This window comes from Camelus ferus, chromosome 32 (genome assembly GCF_009834535.1).
Source record: "Camelus ferus isolate YT-003-E chromosome 32, BCGSAC_Cfer_1.0, whole genome shotgun sequence".
Classification (NCBI taxonomy): Eukaryota; Metazoa; Chordata; class Mammalia; order Artiodactyla; family Camelidae; genus Camelus; species Camelus ferus.
In genome coordinates this window covers 6,023,630-6,045,075 of record NC_045727.1, presented here as the reverse complement: position 1 = coordinate 6,045,075, position 21,446 = coordinate 6,023,630, and the positions used below count along the sequence as shown (strand labels likewise).

Sequence of the window (21,446 nt, the reverse complement as noted above, 5' to 3'; positions counted from 1 at the left end):
GAAATGGCCAAAGCAGGCAGCTTTTATGCAAACAAACAAACAAGAAAACACCCAATAAATTTGTGAGGAATTGACAGGACAAAAAAACTTAGGTTTGGGGTGCTCAATTAGTAAATAATCTAAACAGGGTTTGGACTTGGGGTAGTCAATTTTTAAAGTAACAAGGTTTGTTTATACCGGTTTCTCAGCCAGACTTCCCTCTGTCCGGCAATGAGGTTCTCCTGCCTCCAGAGCTGGGAGCGCACCTTTCACATGGGAGATTTATTTCCTTCTCTCAACAGAAGTGAGAGTCACTTTATCCCTCTTGCATTGGCTGCTTCTTAAGTAACTTTGATTCAAAATAATCAGTGTGCCATTAAGGTGTGTTTTAGGGTGGCCTTCCCTGGGCTCCAACAGCTTCTTTCACTCAGCATTGTGTTTTCAAGGTTCAATGTTGTACAATGCATCAGCCTTTCCTTTTTTAAGACTGAGTAATGTTCCACTGTATGGATATGCCATGTTTTTGTTCTTTCATTCATTTGTTGATGGATATTTGGGTTGATTCCTTTTTTATTTTTTTTTATTTTTTGGCTGTTGTAACTAATGCCACTATGAACATTCGTGTGCAAGTTTTTGTGTGAACATAGGTTTTCAGTTTTCTTCTGTCTGTACCTAGGAGCGAAATTGTTTGAGTTTTTGAGGAACTGCCAGGCTATTTCCACAGCAACTGTGCCATTTTACATTCCCACCAGCAACGTCTGAGGGTTCAAGTTTCTCTACATCCTCAAAGATACTTGACTTGTCATTCTTTGTCCATCTTCGTTATGCTAGGCATCCTAGTAGGTATCTTGCTGTGGTTCAGATTTGCATTTCCCTAATGACCAGTGATACTGGGCGTCTTCTCGTGTGCTTATTGGCTCTTTGGAGAAAAGTCCATTTAGAGTCTTTGCCTGCTTTTAATTGAGTTATTTGTCTTTTTATTGTTGAACTATAAGAGCTTTTTACATATTCTGGATACAAGTCCCTTATCAAATATATAATTTGCAATATTTCCTCCTCTTTAGTGGGCCTTGCTTCTTTCACCTGCTTTTGAACCTTGTTGGACAGGTCCACGTGTTGCCAAGTTTTTAGTGAAACACCTCCTCCCCTTTTCTCTTGTAGTGTCTCTTTCCTTTGGCCCCCAGCATGAACACTGGGCTGACGACAGATTCAAAGGCAAACACTGTGTGAGTTCAGGCTCTGCATGCAACTCCTTGTTTCGAATCCCAGCTCTGCCCCTTCACCTGACTTCTCTAAGCCTAGGTTTTCCCACCTATACAACGGGAATGTTAACGCGGAACTCTCTGCATTGTTTTCTAAATTAAGTGAGATAATGCTGGGCCCTTTATACTCATTATCTCAGTTAAGCCTCACCACAATTGCAGGTGCTATTATCCCCATTCTACAGAAGAGGAAAACTGAGATTCAGATCTATCCCTCCAAGGACTTATTATTCCCCATGTTAAAGATCCATATATCTATTGTATAATGTTGTCTGTAATAAAATTAGAGCACAGTTCACATACACACATGCAAATATTGGGAGGGTAGGTTCTATTTAAGTGAAAACGTGTCAGGGACTCTGGCTTATGAAAAGAAGGCTAAAGGACTAAAATTCCTTCATGAGTCCTTGACCTCGAGCCCAAAATTCTTTCTTCTGATCATTCAGGCAGCAAACCGGTGTCTGCCATTCTAAGGCAGAAGCCCACCCATCAGAACTCCAACACAGGAATGACTCAGTTTACCCTTTGTTCTGCCACTACCAGAGTAAGGGGTCGCCTTGGTTGGTCAGAAAAGTTAAGCTGGCTGATTGTTTCGTTTGGCTGTCTGTTTGCTTTGTTTGTGGATTTGTTTGGTTCTCTGTCAAGCCAACCTCATATAAGGGAATACAAGTAATACTGAGCGCCCTCCATGAGGCAGTGGAAATGGGGTGGTGAGGAAAAGGAGACGTGGTGTCTGCCCTCAAGGATCTCACAGACAGATGGTGGAGACGAACCTTCAACAAGTCAGTGAGCAACAGAGTAAATAACCGTGAGTCACACCAAGAGCCATCAACCAAGAAAACGCAGAAGGCTGCAAATGAGAAAAGAGTTAACTGGGGTCTTAGGAACTGCAATTCAGGAGACAGACACAGATAAAACGGAAAGAGTGTTCCGGGGAAGAGAAAGGGGCAAGGGCTTTATAAAGGTAAAAGCCACGAGGTTGTTCAAGTGGTCTGGTGGGAATTACGGTTGATTCTGATGCAAGAAAGGTAATATCTTGCCTGACAGCAGGCAGGTATTCTGGATGCTACATTAAGACAGTAAGTGGTCAAAGTTCAGATTCCATCAGGACTGAGACGTGCAGAAGTCACACTTCCCCTGGCCTCCCGGCCCCATTCTCGAGAGCACTCTTAGCTGTACCGACTCCATTGTGATTCCCCTTGCCCAGAATCGTGATGGAAACAGACCAGGGCTGAGTCAGAGTATGAGGTCAGGGGACCTGCTTAGGTTAGGATGACCTGAGAAGGCTGCCCTGAGGAAGCTGACTTGTAAGCTGAGACAGGAAGAATGAGCAGACACCGGCCACATGAGTCGGAGCGCGGAGAGGACTCCAAGCAGAGGAAGTGACCTGAATGAAGACCGGGGCCAGGAAAGAGGGTAAGCAGGGAGGAGGGCTCCAGAAGAGTCTGGAGAAGCATGCCCGGGGGCCGGAAGACCAGGTAACAGAAATGTGCCTTCTGTACCATCTGTACCAAGGAAGATGGGCACTTCAGGGCAGACTCTTGATTTGTATTGAGGCCTTTTTTTCTTGACACTGGGCACAATCATTAAGCAGAGCAATTGGGCAAGGGAACGTGGACTGTACCAAGATATATTTAATAGCTCATTTGTTTTCATCTTCATCAATCCGCATAGGACATCATTATCATAATATCAATATAATGGCTAGTGCATATGGCCGCTGTTTCCCGAGCACTGCTCTAAGCTCCTTATGTGTATTAGCTTACTGAATCCATCATGACCACGAGGCCAAAATATAAACTAACCATGTCTTCCATTGTTATTATTTGCTGTTTGGGGACTAATTTTGTTTGAGGGTGAATTTGGAAATTCTGAGCACACTTGGTGGTGGATAAGGACAAAGAAAATGAATGAATTTTTGTCAGGAAGATCAGTAGCATAGGTAAAAGATATATTTGCCCTGATTTTTTAATCACTGGCCAACTTTTTATTAAGTTAGAATCAAGTACAGCTATCTGGTGCTGGGTTATCAATAATGCATTAAACCTAGCTCTTGGGTTCTTTGGGACATAATGAAGTAGTTACTGTGAAGACTTTATCAATGAATTTACTATCTTTTGCTTAACTTTGTAGCCCCTTAACAAGTTGTGTTTGACAACAGAAACATTTGCTTCTCTCTCTCTCCCAGTCTCAGTTTTCTCATCTGTAAAATGGAGGATAAAATGTTTTACTCCCCTGAGGGTTAGTGTGAAGTTTCAATTATATGATGCACGTAAAATGGTTAGGTCCTGGCACAGGATAGGTACTCCATAAATATTAACTATTATTTTAGCATGATAATTCTTTATTATAACTAACAGCTCCTGGCTTCCCTCCAGCCTCAACTCATACCACCCCATCTTACCTCCCTCTCTCTCCCTCTCTCTCTCCTCTCTCTCTCTCTCTCTCTGTCTCTGTCTCTGTCTCTCATGCCTACATTTCAGTCACACTGAGTCTTCTTTAGTACCTTCAGCAGAAAAGTTATTTTCCACCTCTGGACCTTGGCACTTGCTGTTTTGTCTGCCAGGCATCCTCCTCCCCCTGTTTGCAGGTCTGGCTTCTTTGTCTTAAAGACCTGCCCCAACCTTAAGGTTTTTCTTACCTTAATAATATTGTGTAGTCTTTATTTACTTCGCGTGTTTAATTAGGTATTTTCAGTCTTTATCAGAATGTAAGCTCCATGAGGGCAGGAAGCAGTCTCTGGCAGATAGTTGGTGCTTAATAAATAGTTTTTGAATGAATGAATGGATGTAAAATGAATGAATGGCTCTTCATCCAGGACAGTGGTTTTCAACAATTCTCAGAATGACCTGGGAGGCTTTGGAAGAAATACTGATGCTGGAGCCTCATCCCCAGAGATCCTCATCCCCAGAGATCCTCATTCAGTTGATCTGGGATGGGGCTTGGGCATAGGAATGCTTACGAGCATTTTGGGGGCGTAAGTAATTCTGAGGTGCAGCCACCAACATACGGGAATAGAAAAAGTACAACTTCAGAGAGTTCATCTTAGGTCTGCACCTAGCAACCACCCCGCAGGTGATGAGGTGATGCTGTCTCATCCGGGATCACGTGGGATGCAGCGCGAGTTCTGCTCTCAAGACCAGAGGGAACGGACAAAGCTCTTTCCGTATTTTCCTGGCTCGGGACAAGGGAGCAGCAGCTTCACCATTGATGTAAAGTGTCATGAATTCCAGGGACATCAGACCCATTGGTGTTCAACTCCAGTTATCAAAATGTATGGGTTGATTCTGGGTCTCTCCTTTTTGGAAATGTGGATGCCAGCAATTACCTGTGCCTTCTGACAGGTAGCCAGGAGTCTCGGCTACATGGCCTCACAACAGTCTTGCTGGTCCCTGCTGCTGCCTTTCTGAAGTTGGGTGTAGAAACAGTCACCCTCATTTCTGGCTCCCAGACAGCCTTCCGGCTGGGGTATTTGTGTAGCATGTGTCCATCTGGGGAAGGGATGTATAAATAAGCCTGAAATAACTAGATGCAGTGACCGTGACATCATTAGTATTTACTACAAGAGAAAGGAACAAGTGTGACCTTTGCTGGCCCAAGGCAGCTGACCAAGACCTGGAAGCTCTTTTTGAGGTGTTGCAATGACTGTTACATTTTGACAGCATAAGCCCGGGCTGAGAGAAGAGGGAAAAGGCACCACTGGGGACTCTTGAGGGCTTCATAAAATGAGTGAGGACAGCTCACTTGTTCTACATTCTGAGAAAAGTCCATTTGCCTCACAGAGGAGAGTGAAAACTGAAAAGGATCTAAAGGTCCTTCTTTTTAACATACTTTGCACGGTGAACAGAGATGGCAAATTGCTGCCTCACGCATGAAATAGGGTGTTTGGTTTCTGAAATGATGAGGAACTCTCAGCGTTTGGAAAGGAACTCTGCCACAAATCTAAGTTAAAAGACAGTGGATGTGGATATGGAGGAAGGATGTGACTCACAAAGGGTAACATGAGATAATTTCTTTGTGGTGATGGCCCCTCCAATCCGTGTGGGACAAAATTTCATAGAACTATACTTATGCCAAAAAAAAAAAAAAAAAGGATTACATGTGAAAACTGATGAAATCTGAATAAGGACTACAACTGATTTAACAATGTCATGCCAATGTCAATTTTCTGGCTTTGAGGCTTTGACAAACCTCTATAGTAACTTAAGATTTCCTTCAGGGAAGTTTGGTGAAAGGTACATGGGACCTCTTGGTACTATCTTTGCAACTTTTTGTGAACCTTAAACTATATCAACATTAAAGTTATAATTTAGGAAAAAAGACAATGGACCAGGAAAAACTGGGATACAATTTTGCAACACGTATAAAAGATGAATGTGTGTTATCTTCTGTGCTAGTCATAGAGCTGCCACTAGCTACATGTGATAATACTGAGTATTTGAAATAATGCCACCATTTTTAATGATAATAGCTTGGGCATGCTGGATTAAATAAAATACATATTATTAAAGTTAATTTTACCTTTTTGAATGTGACTACTAGAAAATTGTAAATTACACTTATATTAAATTCCATATAATACATACATATAGTGACTCCCATTGTATTTCTATTGCACAGTGCTGACCTATAATATATAAAAAAGTTCCTGCAAATGAGTAAGAAAAAGACACACCAATAGAAAACTAGACAAAAGGTTTAGGTATAAAATTCAAGAAGAAATACACTTGACAAATAAACATTTATCCATCCATACATTTATTAATTCAGCAGGTATTTATGATCTCTAGGCACTGAATATTAGTCACCAGGGAGAGTTTTACATAAGCTGGTCTGAGGAGGCCTCTGAGGAGGTGGCATTTGAGTGGAAGTCTTAAGATGACTTAATCTCATCATTAATCAAAGAAATGTTACTTTGAGATTCTTTTTCACCTATTAGAATGGCAGAAATAGACTGACAGTATAGTGTTGGCAAAGATGTGGAGGAAAGGGCGCTTCAATACTGTTAGTGGGAATGGAAATTTGTGTAGCCTTTTTGCAGTGCAGTGTGACTGTGTCTCCAAATGTAAACACGTCTACCCTTTGACTCCACAATCCCATTCCTAGGAATCCATCCTAAAAAGAGGCTCAAATGTGTACAGAAATATATGAATAAGGATGTCCACTGCAGCATATTATGTACTTGCCACAAACTTTAAATAACTGAAATGTCTATCGGCGAGGTGTGACCATTTAATTAAGCAACTACTACAAAGCCATGAAAAAGAATGAGACAACTATCCTTGTGACTTTTCTTTGAAGTTGTTTGAAAACAAAAAGTTACCCCCCTCAAAAGATGCATCATGACAAATTAAGATTTTCCTCAAGAATACAGTGGATAATGCAGCATTAGGAGGTTTATCAATGTACTTTAACTCATGACTGGAGGAAGAAAACAGGAATGGGGCAGACCTAGAAGCACTGGCTTGGGAAGCCGCCCACCCTATGAGTGGAAAAAAACCAAGTTGCACAACAGCAAGTATGATGCTACTCACATTCTTGGAATAAGAGGAAAAGAAAAACAAAAAATAACAACAACAACAACAACAACAACAACAACTCAGAGAGAAAGAACCAAGTTAGCTACATGACTTTGGGCAAATCACTTTAACGTCTTTGTGCCTCAGTTTTCCCATCAGTAAAATGGAAACAATAAAGCACTTGCCTCACATGGTTGTTAGGAGAAGTAACGAGATAATCCTTGAAAAAGTGTTTAACACAGTGTCTGACACATAATAAGTGCTCAATAAATGTTATCTGTTATCATTGTTTTGTCAAAGAAAACCCAGGGGCCAAAACAATTAGAAAAGAAAAGAAATTTGCTTGAAGAGAAATACAAGGGAGTCCAGCTTCCAAATGACCAGCCAGCCAAGTAGAAAGTCCAGCATAAGTATCTAAAGGAAACAAATGCAAAATTGCCAGGGTTACCAGGTTTTACATTACTCTGTTCATGATTTAAAGGAAAAAAAAAAGCAGAACAGTATCTTTCTCAAGAGATTACAGTATCCACGAAAGAAGTGACCTGTAAATTTAGGCATCCGCATCCCAAAAGGTAGGGAGGAAGTTGTCTCTGCAGAGATTTATGGGAAATACTCAAGGTTTCAGCATTGGAGGGATACAGCTCGCCAGACCACCCTGCTGTTCTCAGTTTGTTCTTGGTTTATCTCAGGATACAAGTTGCTGTTTCTCGTAACTGTGGTACGTGATGGGCTTAGTCATGATGAAAGCAGGACAAAGTGTCAGTTATCCTTTCATATTATTCTTGGAGGAGGAAAAAAATCTAGAAGCAAATGCACCACACTGCTAACAACAGTTACCTTTGGGAAACAGAACTGGGAGAAGAGCTAACTATTTACTGTATGTGTTTCTGTAGCATTTGAATGCTTTACATGTTCACCAATTACATTCATAATTTGTGAAAGAACGAATAAGATCATACAAATTTAAAATACCAAATCCATCCCTTGTCTCTTTCTAGTTCTTCCACGGCACATGGGATAGTTTGCTTTTTAAGCTCTTCAGGAAAAGATTTATCAACCATGCATTTTCTCTAAAAGCCATTTCTGCCACTTCAGTCTGTGGCATCTGCCAAGAGACCCCTTAATACGCAGTTCCAGTTGGGAGAGGAAAGAATTACAGTCAGTGAATTGCATAGGGGGGATCAGTCTCCTCCCGCTTCATTGTTAGGTCTCCACCCTGAAGCCCGAGCCCCCAGCCAGCGAAGTCCTTCAGAGTGAAATCTGAGAATTCTAAATTGTCCCACCCTCATCTCCCCCCATATCCTTATATTTCCCTGAAGACTTACCCATGGGCAGCCCCTTCTCCAAGCACCAGAGGAGGAAATAAATTCATCAGAGGACTCGGGGGGATAGAAGAGTCCACAGATACTGACAGAGGCTTCTTACCTGTTTTGAAGCTAACCGTGGACCCACTCCTGGGATGACTCCACATCTCCCTGAGGAGCCCCAGAGAGATGGTGAATTGCAGAGAGGAGGGTCACATACAAGATGCCAGACTGGCAACAGGTGGTGAAGGCTGGGCAGGATCTGCCCATGGCTTAACACCTGAGTCCCCCTTAGCCAGGTCATCAGCATGGGACCTGCAGCAGCCAACTCAAGGGGCCCAGGTAGTCCCCATCTCACCTGTGCTCACGGGCAATGCACAGGTGGGAGTGTACCTGTCAGTGTGGCACACATTAGCTGTTCCTTCCCACCGTTGTCACTGCTGCTGAGAACATGGGACTGTTCCTTCATCCAAACAGCCAGGAGTTGACCACGTATGGGGGGTGGTGTGGGAAGTGTGTGTGGGGGGTCCTCAATTTTTCTCTGGTTACAGCAACACAAGTACAGCACCATGACTAATCTCAGAACCGGGTTTTCCCAAGTAACACGGTAGAATAATCAATTCCTCAGGAGAGTCTGAATCTACATGATTTTAAGCTGAGTATAAGCCCACAATTTAGGGTTCTGGGATTCTATGCACTGACTTTGTGACAACTCTGCGACAAAGTTTCCTAAACTGGGGTCTCCAGATTCTGCTCCAGTGAGAGGTAGAGTCTGATCACCTGTAACTGTTAATAAGTAGCCCAGATGATTCTGTTGCACCCCAGGGGTCTCAGCTTGAGAGGAAGAACAAGACAGGTGGTGGCATTTCACAACAAAAGCTAACTGTCATTGTTCATTTACTATGTCCTGGGCCAGTGCTAACCACTTTGCACGCATTAACTCATTGGCTTCTCCAATAGGAAGGAGGTGTTACTACTGTTGCCCCCAGTTTACAGATGAGTACATTGAGGCTTAAAAGCTTGATAACTTGCTCCAACTCTCACAGCTGATAAGATGCAGAATTTGAATTCAGATCTTTCCTTCTTTAGAGCCCATGCTCTGTGACACACTTCTTTGGGTTAACTCTTAAGATGATGAGCATGTTGTCCCTGCAGGACGTTAAGGATAGCTGCTTAGTCCAAAGGCTTTCAATCCTGAGAAGCGTTTAAAAAAATATTGTGGCAACAAATCAGTGTCCGTTGATGGATGGACCAACAAAATGGATAGAGAAACAAAATGTGATTATAACCCATACAGTGGAATATCATTCAGCCTTAAAAGGGAAGGAAACTCTGACACCAGCGACAACATAGATGAACCTTGAGGACATTATGCAAATGGAAATAAGCCAGACACAAAGAGACAGATATTGTATGATTCCACTCATGTCAGGTCCCTCGGGTTGTCAAATAATCTATAGAGACAGAAAGTAGAATGGTGGTTGCCAGGGCCTTCGGGGGGGGCGGGCGGAAAGAATGCGGATTTTAGTGTTTGACGGGGGCAGAGTTGTAGTCTGAGATGGTGGATGGTGGTGATGGCTGAGCAACAATGTGAATCTCCCAAGTGCCACTGAATTGTGCATTCAAAAAGTTAATATGGTAAATTTTATGTTATGCATATTTTACCACAATTTAAAAAAAAAAACTGGTATCTGGTTCCCACAACAGTTAAATCAATCTCTCCAGGACAGGACCCAACAATCTATTTTTTTAATTATATGTATATTTATTTTAATTATATATATAATTTTATATATTTATATATAAATGTGTATATGTGTGTGTGTATAAAATCCAGGTGTTTCTAATGGGCACACAGGGTTGAGAACTCCAGAATTCAGAGCTCGGATTCTGGAGCTCACCCCACTGGCAGTCCCTGACCTCGTTGTAGGTTCCCACTCTGCCATTCACACAAGAGGCCTGAAAGCAAGACTCGTTGGGAAGGCGAGTCTCCAAGACTGTTGCTGACTAAGGTGGCCTGGGTCCAAGAATTAACGGAAGGTCCCAGAAGTAGAAAGCTCTGCGGTATGCGGGGTGTTTCACTGGCCAATACTTGTCTGCGGGTGCCTCATCCCCTCACATGAAGAGGAGTGGCTGTTATTCCAGGGTTGTGATTTCACGATCAAGAGCGGAGGTTCCCACTGAAACTTACGCTTCGCGGCACGGGTCAGGTCACTCGGTCCATGACTCGTAAATGCGTGCTTCCAGTCTTCTTTGGGCTGCTGCACAACTTCTGGGGAATGATCAGCGGTGAGAGTTAGGGTGAAGAGGGTTTGTTACGAGAGAGAAGAAGGGCGTCCGGCCTGCAGTTCAGCAGCCGGTGCTCCCTGAGCTCCTTCGCTGCGCCTGGGACTCGACGATGCCCTCAGTGAACTCACATTCCATAGGGAAATGGACACATTCATTCAGCTAAAACACATTTCTCCAGCTCCTACACTGAACCAGACCCCGCTCAAAGGGGCGCAGAATCAGCAGGGTTGCTCTGCTGATCCCAGGGACAGCCCTGACGTTGCTGGGTCACGGGGAAGCCTGCGGGGAACTCGGAGGAGAAGCCAGAGTGGCTGGGATGCTGGGGATGAGTTGCTGCTATTTACCAAGCAGTACAGAAGTGTTCCAATATTCTAACAGCTGGGAAAGCTGTATGAGCAGGTGCCAGATGACTGGCAGCTTGGCTCAGGCATAGAGGTGAACAGTTCAGCCAAGGTCCCTGACCGTCTGCTGGAGGAGCAGGCAATCTTTTTCTGTCATGGACCAAATAGCAAATATTTTAGTGCTTGTTAGCAATGTGCTGTCTGTCCCAGCTACTCAACTCTGTTATTGTGGCATAAGAGCAGCTACAGACAATAGTAAATAAATGGGTGTGACTGTGCTCCAAACAAACTTTATTTACAAAAACAGCAGGCGGGATTTGGCCATAGTCTGCAAAGCCCCTGTTCTAGAGGATGAGACAGACACACCCATTCATCCTTTCACTGTACAAATATTTATCACATGTCTTCTACATGACAGATACTGTACTGGGCGGTGGATGATGGTCCCTGCCCCTGTAGCACTTATACTCTGATGGGAGTAACCAAATCAGACTTTTCAATTTGCTACAATAAACATTAAAATGAAAGTAACCAGGAAGTACAGAAGGGGACGTTAACTCAGACAGGGAGTTCAGGGAAGGCTTCCTGGAGGAGGTGGTAACCATGTCACCTGCTCAGATCAGCCTGAGAAGCACATGTCTTTCCTTGCAGGATGTTTGTCATCACCAGCTCTTCCTTTGTGTCCCCCAGTCTCTGAACAGCTACAACGATGGAGACATCGAAGGAGCCAGGCGTCTCGGGAGGAATGCCAAGTGGGTGGCCGTCGCCTCCATCATCATTGGCCTTCTCATCATCGCTATTTCTTGTGCAGTACACTTCACACGGAAGTAAGTAGGCTTTCTGAATCCCTCCCGACTTGAAATGCCTTTTCTTGAATGCCCACTGGAGTCGGTTAGGATGGTTAGATTGTGATCCACTAACAATCTCAAACAAAAGAGTTTTCATGTTTTCTTCACTGCTGTTACATGGGCCATGCAGGTTTGTGGAAGCGCTCTCCTCCACACCGTCACTCAGGGTCTGGGCTCTCCCAAGCTTTGCCATCTTGTAGCTGTTCTATCAAAACAGGCGGCAGCAAACTTTTCCTATAAGGAGCCAGAAAGTAAATATTTTAGGCCACTGTCACCACCTCAGTTGCAACTGCTTAACTCTGCCATTATGGTAATACCCACTTAATAACACTGTTGTGAAGGTTAATTAGATGATGCCTAGAATGTGTATAGGTTGGTATCTGTTCCTTAGTTGTGCACAAAAAATACAAACCACGTGTTAATTCTGTTATTACTGTCATTACCAGTATGACTAGGGGAGGACCTAAGAATTTAAGATGCTACTGAATAAGGTTCATGGCTTTGTACTCATGAGCCAAACTCAAAGGATGGTGTTCCAGGAGAATGAGGCTGTCTTGGCCCAACTCCTGGGGACTTGTGAAAATACATACTGCTCAGATCGGTGCTTGAGCTAAGTGGTTATAAATATAGCAGCTGACACCAACATAGAACTTGCCATGCGCCAGGTTCTCTTCTAAGCTCTTACATGCATTAATCCTCATTGAATCCTCACAGTAACCCCAAGAAGCAGATACCCCCATTTTTGCAGATGAAGAAACTGAGGCTCAGAGAAGTGAAGTGGCTTGCTTGGTGTCTCATAGCTAATTAGTGGTAAAGGCAGGGGGTTAAGCATGGGATGGTCGGGCTCTGGAAAATGTTCTGAACCACAATACCACACAGCCTCTAAGCCAACATGTCCTTTCCATGACACCCAATAACAAAGGCCAGGAGGTGGCACCCACCTGTTGCTAACTCCAGAATTACCTCTCTGGTGCTGGGGTGGTGAGGGTTCAACCTACCAAAAAAATGTGATGAGTTAGGGCCAAAGGTAACAAAATCGATGGGCTGCAGGAGTTAGGCAGGGAACACAGATGCAATGAACAGCTTGGTTGTGGGACAATAGGGAGCAGCGGGGACTGTGGCGAGAGTGGTGAGCACAGTTTAAAGGGAGAAGCCGCCACTCTGCTCCAGCTACTTGCTACCACTTAGAACACAGATCTCATGGGCCCATTTTTCAAAAGACACTGGAAAGCTAGGTCTTTATTTTATATCTCCTGATTTTTAGACATGACAATCAGTTCACATTGATATTAATGTTTCTCATCTGAAGAGGAAGCACTGATGTTTCTATGCTTGTGATTGAGGTTTTGTTAGTAGGAATAAAGGACAGGCAGGAAGGTCACCTCTCCACCCCTTCTCCCTGAGGGGAAGTGTTTCGCAGTGGTCAGAGTCTGGCCCTCAGCAGCAGTTTTGCCAGGATTCAAGTCCTAGCTTCACTACCCAGATTTCCCTGGCTTGTTATTAAACTCCCTGTGCCTCAATTTCCCTCTCTATAAAATGAGGATAGAATTAGTTCCTCATCTGTGTGGCCAGGTTCCTTTTACATACCTTTCCTTACTTGTTATCAAAGAGAACAAAAAATGTTTTCCAGAGCTAGAATCCCGTGGAGAAGCTCAAATTTAAAGGCTTTTTCGTGTGTGTGTGTGTGTGTGTAAGAGAGAGCAAGAAACTAGCCCTTAGTGAATGAAATCAATTTTATCTTCCGTGAGGACTAATAACAAGGCCAGTTTCTCAGTAATCCTTTGAAATAAAATTTCTCAGCTTGGGTTCCTGGAGGAATTGAACAGCAGTGTGGAATTACTAAGGCAGAAGCCCCTAAACTTGGGGCTGCGGAAGAGTTACCTGGAGGGGGTTTAAAAGAAATTGACCTCGGAGCCCTGCCTCGAAGGATTCCAACCCACTATGTCAGAAGTGAGGCCCAAGAGTCTGCATGTTCAAGCTCCGCAGCCTGAGGCTCCGGTGATCAGAAGACCACTGCGCCAAACTTCCTCCCTCCCAAATCTAAAAGGAAGGAGTCGCTAACAGTAGCCGGCTGTTAACAGAGTGGTCAGTTTTCATTGACATCAGCAAACTCGTCATTCTGATGTGTTACATCTAACTCAAGGCCAAGGAGGGGAGTCAAGTTACCGCCTCCAAGATGCACCCACAGGAAGGCTCTTTTGTAACAATCTAAGAGGCAGGAAGAACTTCCTTGGAGGAGCTGGGGAAATCTGACTTTTGAGAAGACCTAGGCCAGAGATAAGACCAAAAGCTTTGAATATGTGAGTTTTCTGGGTTTCATCCAAAAAAACTGCCTGAAGTAAACTATCACCTTTTGAAAATTCTGAAGTCCTGCCTTTAAAAAGAAATTCTTTATCCCTATTAAGAAAAATGTAGTTAATCTCTTCTCCCTCAGATGACTGAAATCTCAGATAGTTCACTTTCTTGAAATAGACTGAGGCGATGAGAGTCGTTACCCAGACTCATAAAAAGCATCTCATTCATCTTAATTTTTTTCCTTCCAGTTTTGAGATATAATTGACATAGAGCACTGCATAAGTTTAAGGTATATGGTATAATGATTTGACTTAAGTACATCATGAAATGATTGTCACAGTAAATTTAGTGAACATCTTATCAGCTCACACAGATACAAAATTAAATAGAAAAAAATATTTTTCCTCGTGATGAGAAGTCTTAGGGTTTGCTCTCTTAACCACTTTTGCCTGTAACATACCCCAGTGTTCACTATGTTTATCACGTGGTACATTACACACCAAGTACTTACTTATCTTATAACCAGACGTTTGTACTTTAGACCACCTTCATCCAGTTCTCCCTCCCCGCCAGTCTCCACCTCTGCTAACCACAAATCTGATCTCTTCTTCTGTCATTTATTCTAATTTTACAGGCTATCTGTGTAAGCCCCATGGTTGTTGGAGCAAAGTAATAGTTTCATGACATCAAATCCATTAGAACTGGGAATCACTGAACTAAAATATTCAACAGTTTTAGATAGGATGCTGAGCTGGCAGAAGAGAAGTTTTCTGGTCCAGACGGAATCAGAAACTTGCAGTCTCTTGGCGTTATAAAGTTCCCTGCCCTCAGCTTACTAGGGAAGGTGCAGAAATGAATCACAGAGGTGAAACATTTAAATATTGCAGCCATCTGTTTATCGATCGTGATCCTTCACATGCCCAGCCTAAGTCAACATATCTGCAGGCTTCTACTTTCTGCTGGTGCCTGAGGATCGAGGCAAGGTTAGGTTCTTCGAGGGGTGTTTCACAGAGCACAGGTCTCAGAGCCACCTGTGACAGATTCAGCTGGGATGCTGGTGAAAATGCAGATTCCAGAACCCGAGTGGCCCTGAAATATGCATTGTCAGCACTGCCCATCTCCCCGAAATAGTTCTAAGTATTCTAACATTGTAGAAACACTGTACTAAGGCTTTGTGTTACGTGGAGAACATTTTTACGTAGGTGGACATATGCCGCAAAATAGGACTTGTTCTCATTCCTAAGCTGCCTTGGAAGAAGCTTCAGTGATGGCTGCTTCCCCAGCCCTACTCCCCAGAAAGTTTACACACCCCCCAGCTTTCCTCTTCCCCGTCTCCTTGTGAGCAGGCTTGTGGTCATATAACTGATGCTTGATTGAATTCAGTGGAAATTCCTTAGCAGCAAAACCAGCTGACCAAACTTGGATGTCAGGGAGACAAGTGTTGACTACCGCAAATGTGAGAAATGACATTCAGTGGAATTTCATCTCACTCAGGGTTGAAGTTACAATGTCAGGGCATAAGGTGAGCTTTGAGTATAATCAAAATTAATCTTAGAAGCATCCATAGGAGGGCGCCCTATTAGAGACTCACACACCGTCTCTTGATCAGCCCAGCGTAGCCAGTGATCCATCCGGTGTTGGAAGAGGTGATGTTCCACCCTCTGTGCTCAGCAGGAGTCATACACCCATCCATGCTCATAAGCCCTGAGTGACCTGGTGGCCAGAATCACCATTTAAACAGCTGCTCCTGTCTTTTTGAGGAACAAAAAGTTGGTTTCTATCAGTTAGATGCACATACTTTGCAGTTCACTGAGCTTACATCTCTGGGTGGTCTTATAGGTACCGAAACAGCCAGACACATCCCCACCATGTATTTAAAATGCTTGTTCATCATTCTTAGGAATAAGAGCTTTCTTGCTTCGTGGTTTCCATTAAGGAAGAACTTGACTTCTAAGGTTAAGGGTCCCAGACTGTCTCCCATTAGTAGGTTCTGAGTTAGCAGATACTAACCCATCCTGTACTGCAAAGCTTCTGTCTTACTAGTAGAGTGGAATGAATTCTTTTCTGGCCTCAAAATATCCTCCCATTGCATTAGAATTGGAAATAAGCATATATACCAGGGCAAATAAGAAGCAAGAAATTGGCCTCCTTGCGAAAACGTAAGCACAGATCTGTCTTCTTCCCTGTATTACTAGCTGGTGTAAGGCTTCCCGGGCATTGTTTTGCACAGATGTGTCAGAGAATTTTTGTGATCCCATGAAAAATGGGGAATGTAACCTATTTCCAGAAGGTCAGGAGGGCCTTTCTTCATTGGTTTGAGTAAGTTGAGGTAAAGAAAAGTCATCAACAATGGGAAAATTTTTGCTTTGAGAAGGATGTAAACTGGTGAGACATTAACAAAGAAATCAGAATAAGCATGAAAAAGATGTTCCCCCTCTCCAGTAATCAGGGCAACACAAATCGAAGTGACAATGAAATACTATGTGTGTATGTGTGTATATATATATGAATACATCAATACTATAATATAGACTAAAGTATGAAATTTCATATGCCAGATTAAAACATGGATAATAAGAACATGGATAGTATCAAGGGTGACGAGAGCGTGAAGCTTTGGATACCACACTGTTGGTGGAACGGTCTTCGGGAGGTCAATTTGGATGTACTCATTAAACTTTAAAATCTGTGTGCCTGCCCAGTTGTACTTTTCAGTGTCACAAAAAGGCATGTAAAACAGTAGTTCTCCTCCCTACACATTAAAACCACCAATGCCCAGGGCCCACCCTGGACCAGTTAAAATAGAATCTCCAGTGATAGGGCCAAGCTTTGGGAGGTTTTGGGGCCCTCCACATGGTTCTAATGTGCAGCCTGGGATGAGAACCAAGGATGTACAATGATGTTTGTTGAAGCTCTGTTTGAAAGAGAAGAAACCTTGAAACCACCTAAATGTCCATTGGTAGAAAAATGGTTAAATACTCAGTGGTTTATTCCCAGGACAGAATACGACACTGCAGTTTAAACATGGAAACCTCTCCCTTACTGTGGCTTTATAAGGCCTCAGATGAACTTGTAGCTGCTTCTCTGTCTTCTTCCCAGCACTCTCCCCCTTACTCCTCCACTTTAGCCATACTGGATTCTTCCCTCTTCTTTGAGCAACACAGGTATGCCACAGGGCCTTGGCACTTGCTGGTCCCTCTACCTAGAATTTTCTTCCTCCTGATATTCACATGGCTTGTTCCCATGTCTCTTTGGGATGCTTGCTCGTAAGTTACCTTAGCAGAGAGGCTACCCCTGACCAACTTCTAAAATGTCACCCACAGCCCCACCTCTCTTCGATCTGTCTCTTTATCCAACTTTACTTTCTTCCTAGTACTTACGTCTCCCTGAAAAATTTTGTGTGTATAAATATGTATTTATATGTATAAATATATAAATGTGTTTTACATATATGTAATGGTCTTTTTTCCTCCTACTGGAATGAAAACTCCAGGAACATTTTCATTTCATTTCTGTCATTGCCCATTATAATAGAGCATAACACGTAAGGGCGATGACTGTGAAGCTAGAGCATTGGGGTTTAAATCTAAGTGCCTTTGTGCCCTTGGGCATGTCTTTTAATCAGTCTGTGCCTCTGTTCTCTCATCTATAAAATAAGGATAAAACAGTACTTACCTCACAGGGCTGTAAAGACTTGTATAAAGCCTGGCATGTGGTACTCACTGTGTAATTACTGGGTATTGTTATCACCAGCACCTAGAGCAGGGCCTGGCAAAAATATTTATTGAATAAATGAATGAATGTGTTTAAATAAATAAACAAACACACACACATGATGAATTTCTAAGTGCATACTTATGGATTTGAATATAATCCTGGAGGATGCACTCCAAGTGCTAACAGTGCTACTAACCCTCGAGAAGGAGCATATGATTTGGCTACATCTGTATCATTTGGGGTTTTGCATGTGCCACATGTAAAACAAAGTATGTTTCCAAATATGTTACTCAAACAGAAGCCAGTGCTTAGGCTCATAAGTATCCCAGTCTGCAGGTGTAATCACCACCGAGGAAGGAAGCGCTGGGGGAGGAGGCTCTGTCTGCTGCCTGCCTGCCTGTCTGTCTGTCTCTTTCCTTCTCTCTCTCTCTCTCTCACTTTGTCTCTTGTGCACACAGTGCCTGAGCAGCCAGCAGTCGGCCACAAGCACTGGAGAATGGACTCCATCCGCACACACCCCAGAGGAGTTTCTGAGGAATGGATCCTTGACTTCAGACTGTGAGATCTTTTCCTCCAGGACTCTCCAGAGGCAGGTCCCTGGCAAATGAACTCAAAAAGAAAAAAAAGAAAAGAAAAGAAAAAAAAAACCCTCCAAAATTTAGGAAAACCAAGCATCACAGCCGATCAGCCAGAGTCACTGATTTTTTTCTTAAAAAAAAAGGGGGGTGGTGAGGGTGGGAAGTCAAGTCTCAGTCTTTCAGTTTATCCAAAGCCATTGTGTTCTTGTGTCCATTCCTCTTCTCGAGAGATGAGCCTCAGAAAATCTCATTTCTTTTAATGCGGGCTGAGGTGGAGGTTCCAGATCTGGGAGGAGAGGGAGGTTCTAGGAGGAGCACGGGATGCTGGTGTCTGCAGTGCTGAGCACACCTGGAGTATGTCTGACGTCGCCGAATACAGCTGAACTTTTGCATTGTTTCCTTTTATGTTTACAACTGTAGCTTCACTTCAGTCTTCAGTGGCTTCTCCTCCGTAAGCCCCCAGAGTTCACCATCCTGTCATCAAAGACACAAATGAAAGGGCTTCCTGGTCTTTTGTCTTGGCCTCACTTTTCCTAATGCCCCACCCCCCTGGCTTGCATCCACCATTGGTCATCTTGACCACAACCTCATTCTTCAAACAGACTCTGAGAATGTACTTAGTGTACTTAGTGGTCAATGGTAGGTACACGAGCACTTTTGCCCTCCCAGTTTGGGGAATATACTGGCTGTGTTTATGGGATGTGTTTTTTTTTTCAATCTCTCTCTCTCTTTCTCTCTCTCCTCCCCCCATCACTTCTCTTTAGCAAGTCTCAGGCAAGATCTTTGATTTTCCTGGATGCCACCTGGAAATGTCACCCTTTGTATTCAGTTTTCTGCCAAACATAACCCCCTTAGCTGTGACAGCCCTGGTTTAACAATGCCATTATTCTGCCTGCCAGCACACGTGAACCCTGTGTGCGAGACCTACCACTGGCGGGACACAGAGGTCTTTTTTTTTCCTTTGCGGGGGTAGAGGTAATTAGGTTTATTTATTTGTTCATTTTTAGAGGAGGTACAGGGGCTTGAACCCAGGACCTAGTGCATGCTAAGCATGCACTCTGCTACTTGAGCTATACCCTCCCTCCAATGAAGACAATTTTTAAGTCATTTACAGCCACAACATTAAGTGCCACTGAATCACAAAGAATGCTTCCCCTTTTCTGTTCTTTTTCAGCCCTGATTACAGCTCGGAGAGTCTCTGTTCTGTGCTCACGGGTCCTTAGTGCCTTTCTGATCCTTTGGCTCTTTTCCCTTCTTATTAAAAAAAGAGGAGTCCTCAGGTTCAAAGTCTTCTGCTTAGTTGGAACTTAATAACTTCATGGGTTTTGTTTTCATTCTATTCATTTTATTAATTACCTTCCATTTGTGGCTCTCCACTTAGGGATGTGCTATATACCTTTTCTGTTCAAACACATTTACTCAAGAAAAGTGGGTGGATTCAAAGAAGATACCAAGTGGTTAACACAACAGGTGATCGCTGTATCTGTCAAAAATAACTTCAAAACTAATAGTAGAAATAGTGATAACGAACCTTCCTGAGCAAGAGAAAAGGCAGCTTACTCTACGTGAATGGACAAGAGGCGAAGTCAGAACATCTGAGTTTGCAATGCCTTTTTCTGCCACGAACCAGCAATGCACACTGATTGTAGGCAAGTTTCTTCAAGTTTCTTCTGTGCCTCAAACTTCTTCATCTGGAAAATGGAGATAAGAACGCCTGTCTACTTCACTCAGAGTGTCGGTATGAGAATCAATCACTGTAATAGATATGATTGCCCCTGGAGGGAAATTCTAAGTGCTTTACAAGTACAAAGCCTTGTTCTTAGATAATTGTGAATCTCAGGCACTTATTAAAAACCCTGGACCCTAGCAAAAAAATAAACGTTGATGGACAACAGATTCCACCTGTCATTCCACCCAAATGTCCGTCATGAGCCAGCACTTGTCCCCGGAGGACACTGAGTCAGGGACAGCAATTTTCAGCACACAGAGATCCTGGCATCATTCCAGTATATCGGATCCTGATTTCTGTTTCTCACACCTTGTTTTCTGTTTGTTTGTATTTGAGTCCCTAATCTTTTATCCAAATCAAATGAAGTGTTGCTGAGAGGCAGAATAAAAATGGTTTTAAGTAAGCCTGTTTACTACGGCATGTACATTATGTTTTCTTGGGAATCTCGCAATCTTCCAGAGACTCCCATAACTGAAATGGGCTCGCTTATCCTAGCCTCAGCTTGTAAGGAAGACCATAGAGCAGCCAGGGTTGGGGCTAGAGAGGGGTCATCTCAAAATAACTTACGGCCTGAAGTGCCCTTCTAGGAGGCATTGACAATGTTGGTCCCACTAAAGTCACTAAGTGAGAACCCTGGGATGAAGATGGGGGTCTGACTTTTTTTCTAGGCCCCCAGGACCTGGCAGAGAGCTTTAATGTTGACAAAATGAGATGATGGTCTTCTCCAGGGCCTCCTGCAAGGCTGAGGTCGTCCCTGCTCCACTCCAGAAAGTACACTTAGAAAGTGGATTGACCAAGTGAATCAGCCGGGGACTCTTTGAGCAGCCAGTGACAAAAAAAATGGCTACAGCAAAATGAGTTTACTTGTTCATATAATTGAAAAATTCCAGGGATGGCTTCAGGTATGGCTGGATCTTGGTGCTCAGCATTATTAAGAGCTTTTCCCTATTTCTCAGCTTCAACTTCTTGAGAACACTTTGGTTTCATAGTGGCACAGTGGCTGCCAGCAGCTTCAGATTTCTTCCTACCAGCTAAGCAATGCCTGTGGAAATAAAGTAACTCTTCTGTAATAGATACAAGGGAAAAAAAGTTTCATTTTGAAATAATGCGCAATTGATTCAAAGCAGGAACCAAACCATCAGAATGCATGCCAGCCTTTAAGGAACAAGTGTGGCCACCCTTTCCAGCACAAATTGATGCTGTGGCCAAGGGTGTGTGGTACCCTCTTTGGCTAGAACTGGGTCACAATTCAGCCAGCGGAACTGAGGGTGAAGTCATCTCCACACAAACTTTACGGATTGAGGGTGTGAGAAGGGTGGTTTCCCAAAGGAAAACTAAAGTGTTTTTACCAGAAGGAGAGACAGGTGCTGAGCAGAGGAAAAAAACAACCACTGTCTGCATTAAACAGGCTGCTGCTTACTATGCCTGTCACAAGCAGTCTAAAAGTCATTTAATAGCTTTTCAAACAATTTCCCCATTCTGTTGTCACTCTCATCCATTTCCTCATCCAACCAGGATTGACAGAGCACCTGTTCAACCATAGAAACTGTTTGGAGATTCCAATAGGATAAAGAGAGACCCCCTG

The 21,446-nt window shown here is 43.4% G+C and overlaps 1 protein-coding gene across 4 annotated transcripts in view; it reads left to right on the top strand.

Moving 5' to 3' along the window:
- Positions 1-21,446, top strand: part of TMEM233 (transmembrane protein 233) — a 40,700-nt gene that overhangs the window by 11,807 nt on the left and 7,447 nt on the right. The window contains exons 2-4 of one of the 4 annotated variants that reach the window (XR_004316697.1): positions 11,346-11,521; positions 13,343-13,842; positions 19,514-21,048. Coding sequence is in view for 3 of the 4 variants with exons in the window: in XM_032471745.1 (XP_032327636.1) it covers positions 11,346-11,521; positions 18,013-18,019 (183 nt within the window). In the remaining variant the exon portion in view is untranslated. Of the gene's footprint in view, positions 1-11,345; positions 11,522-13,342; positions 13,843-18,012; positions 21,049-21,446 lie in introns of those variants that run through there. The other 3 variants (XM_032471745.1, XM_006192704.3, XM_032471744.1) reach the window with 3 other exon arrangements.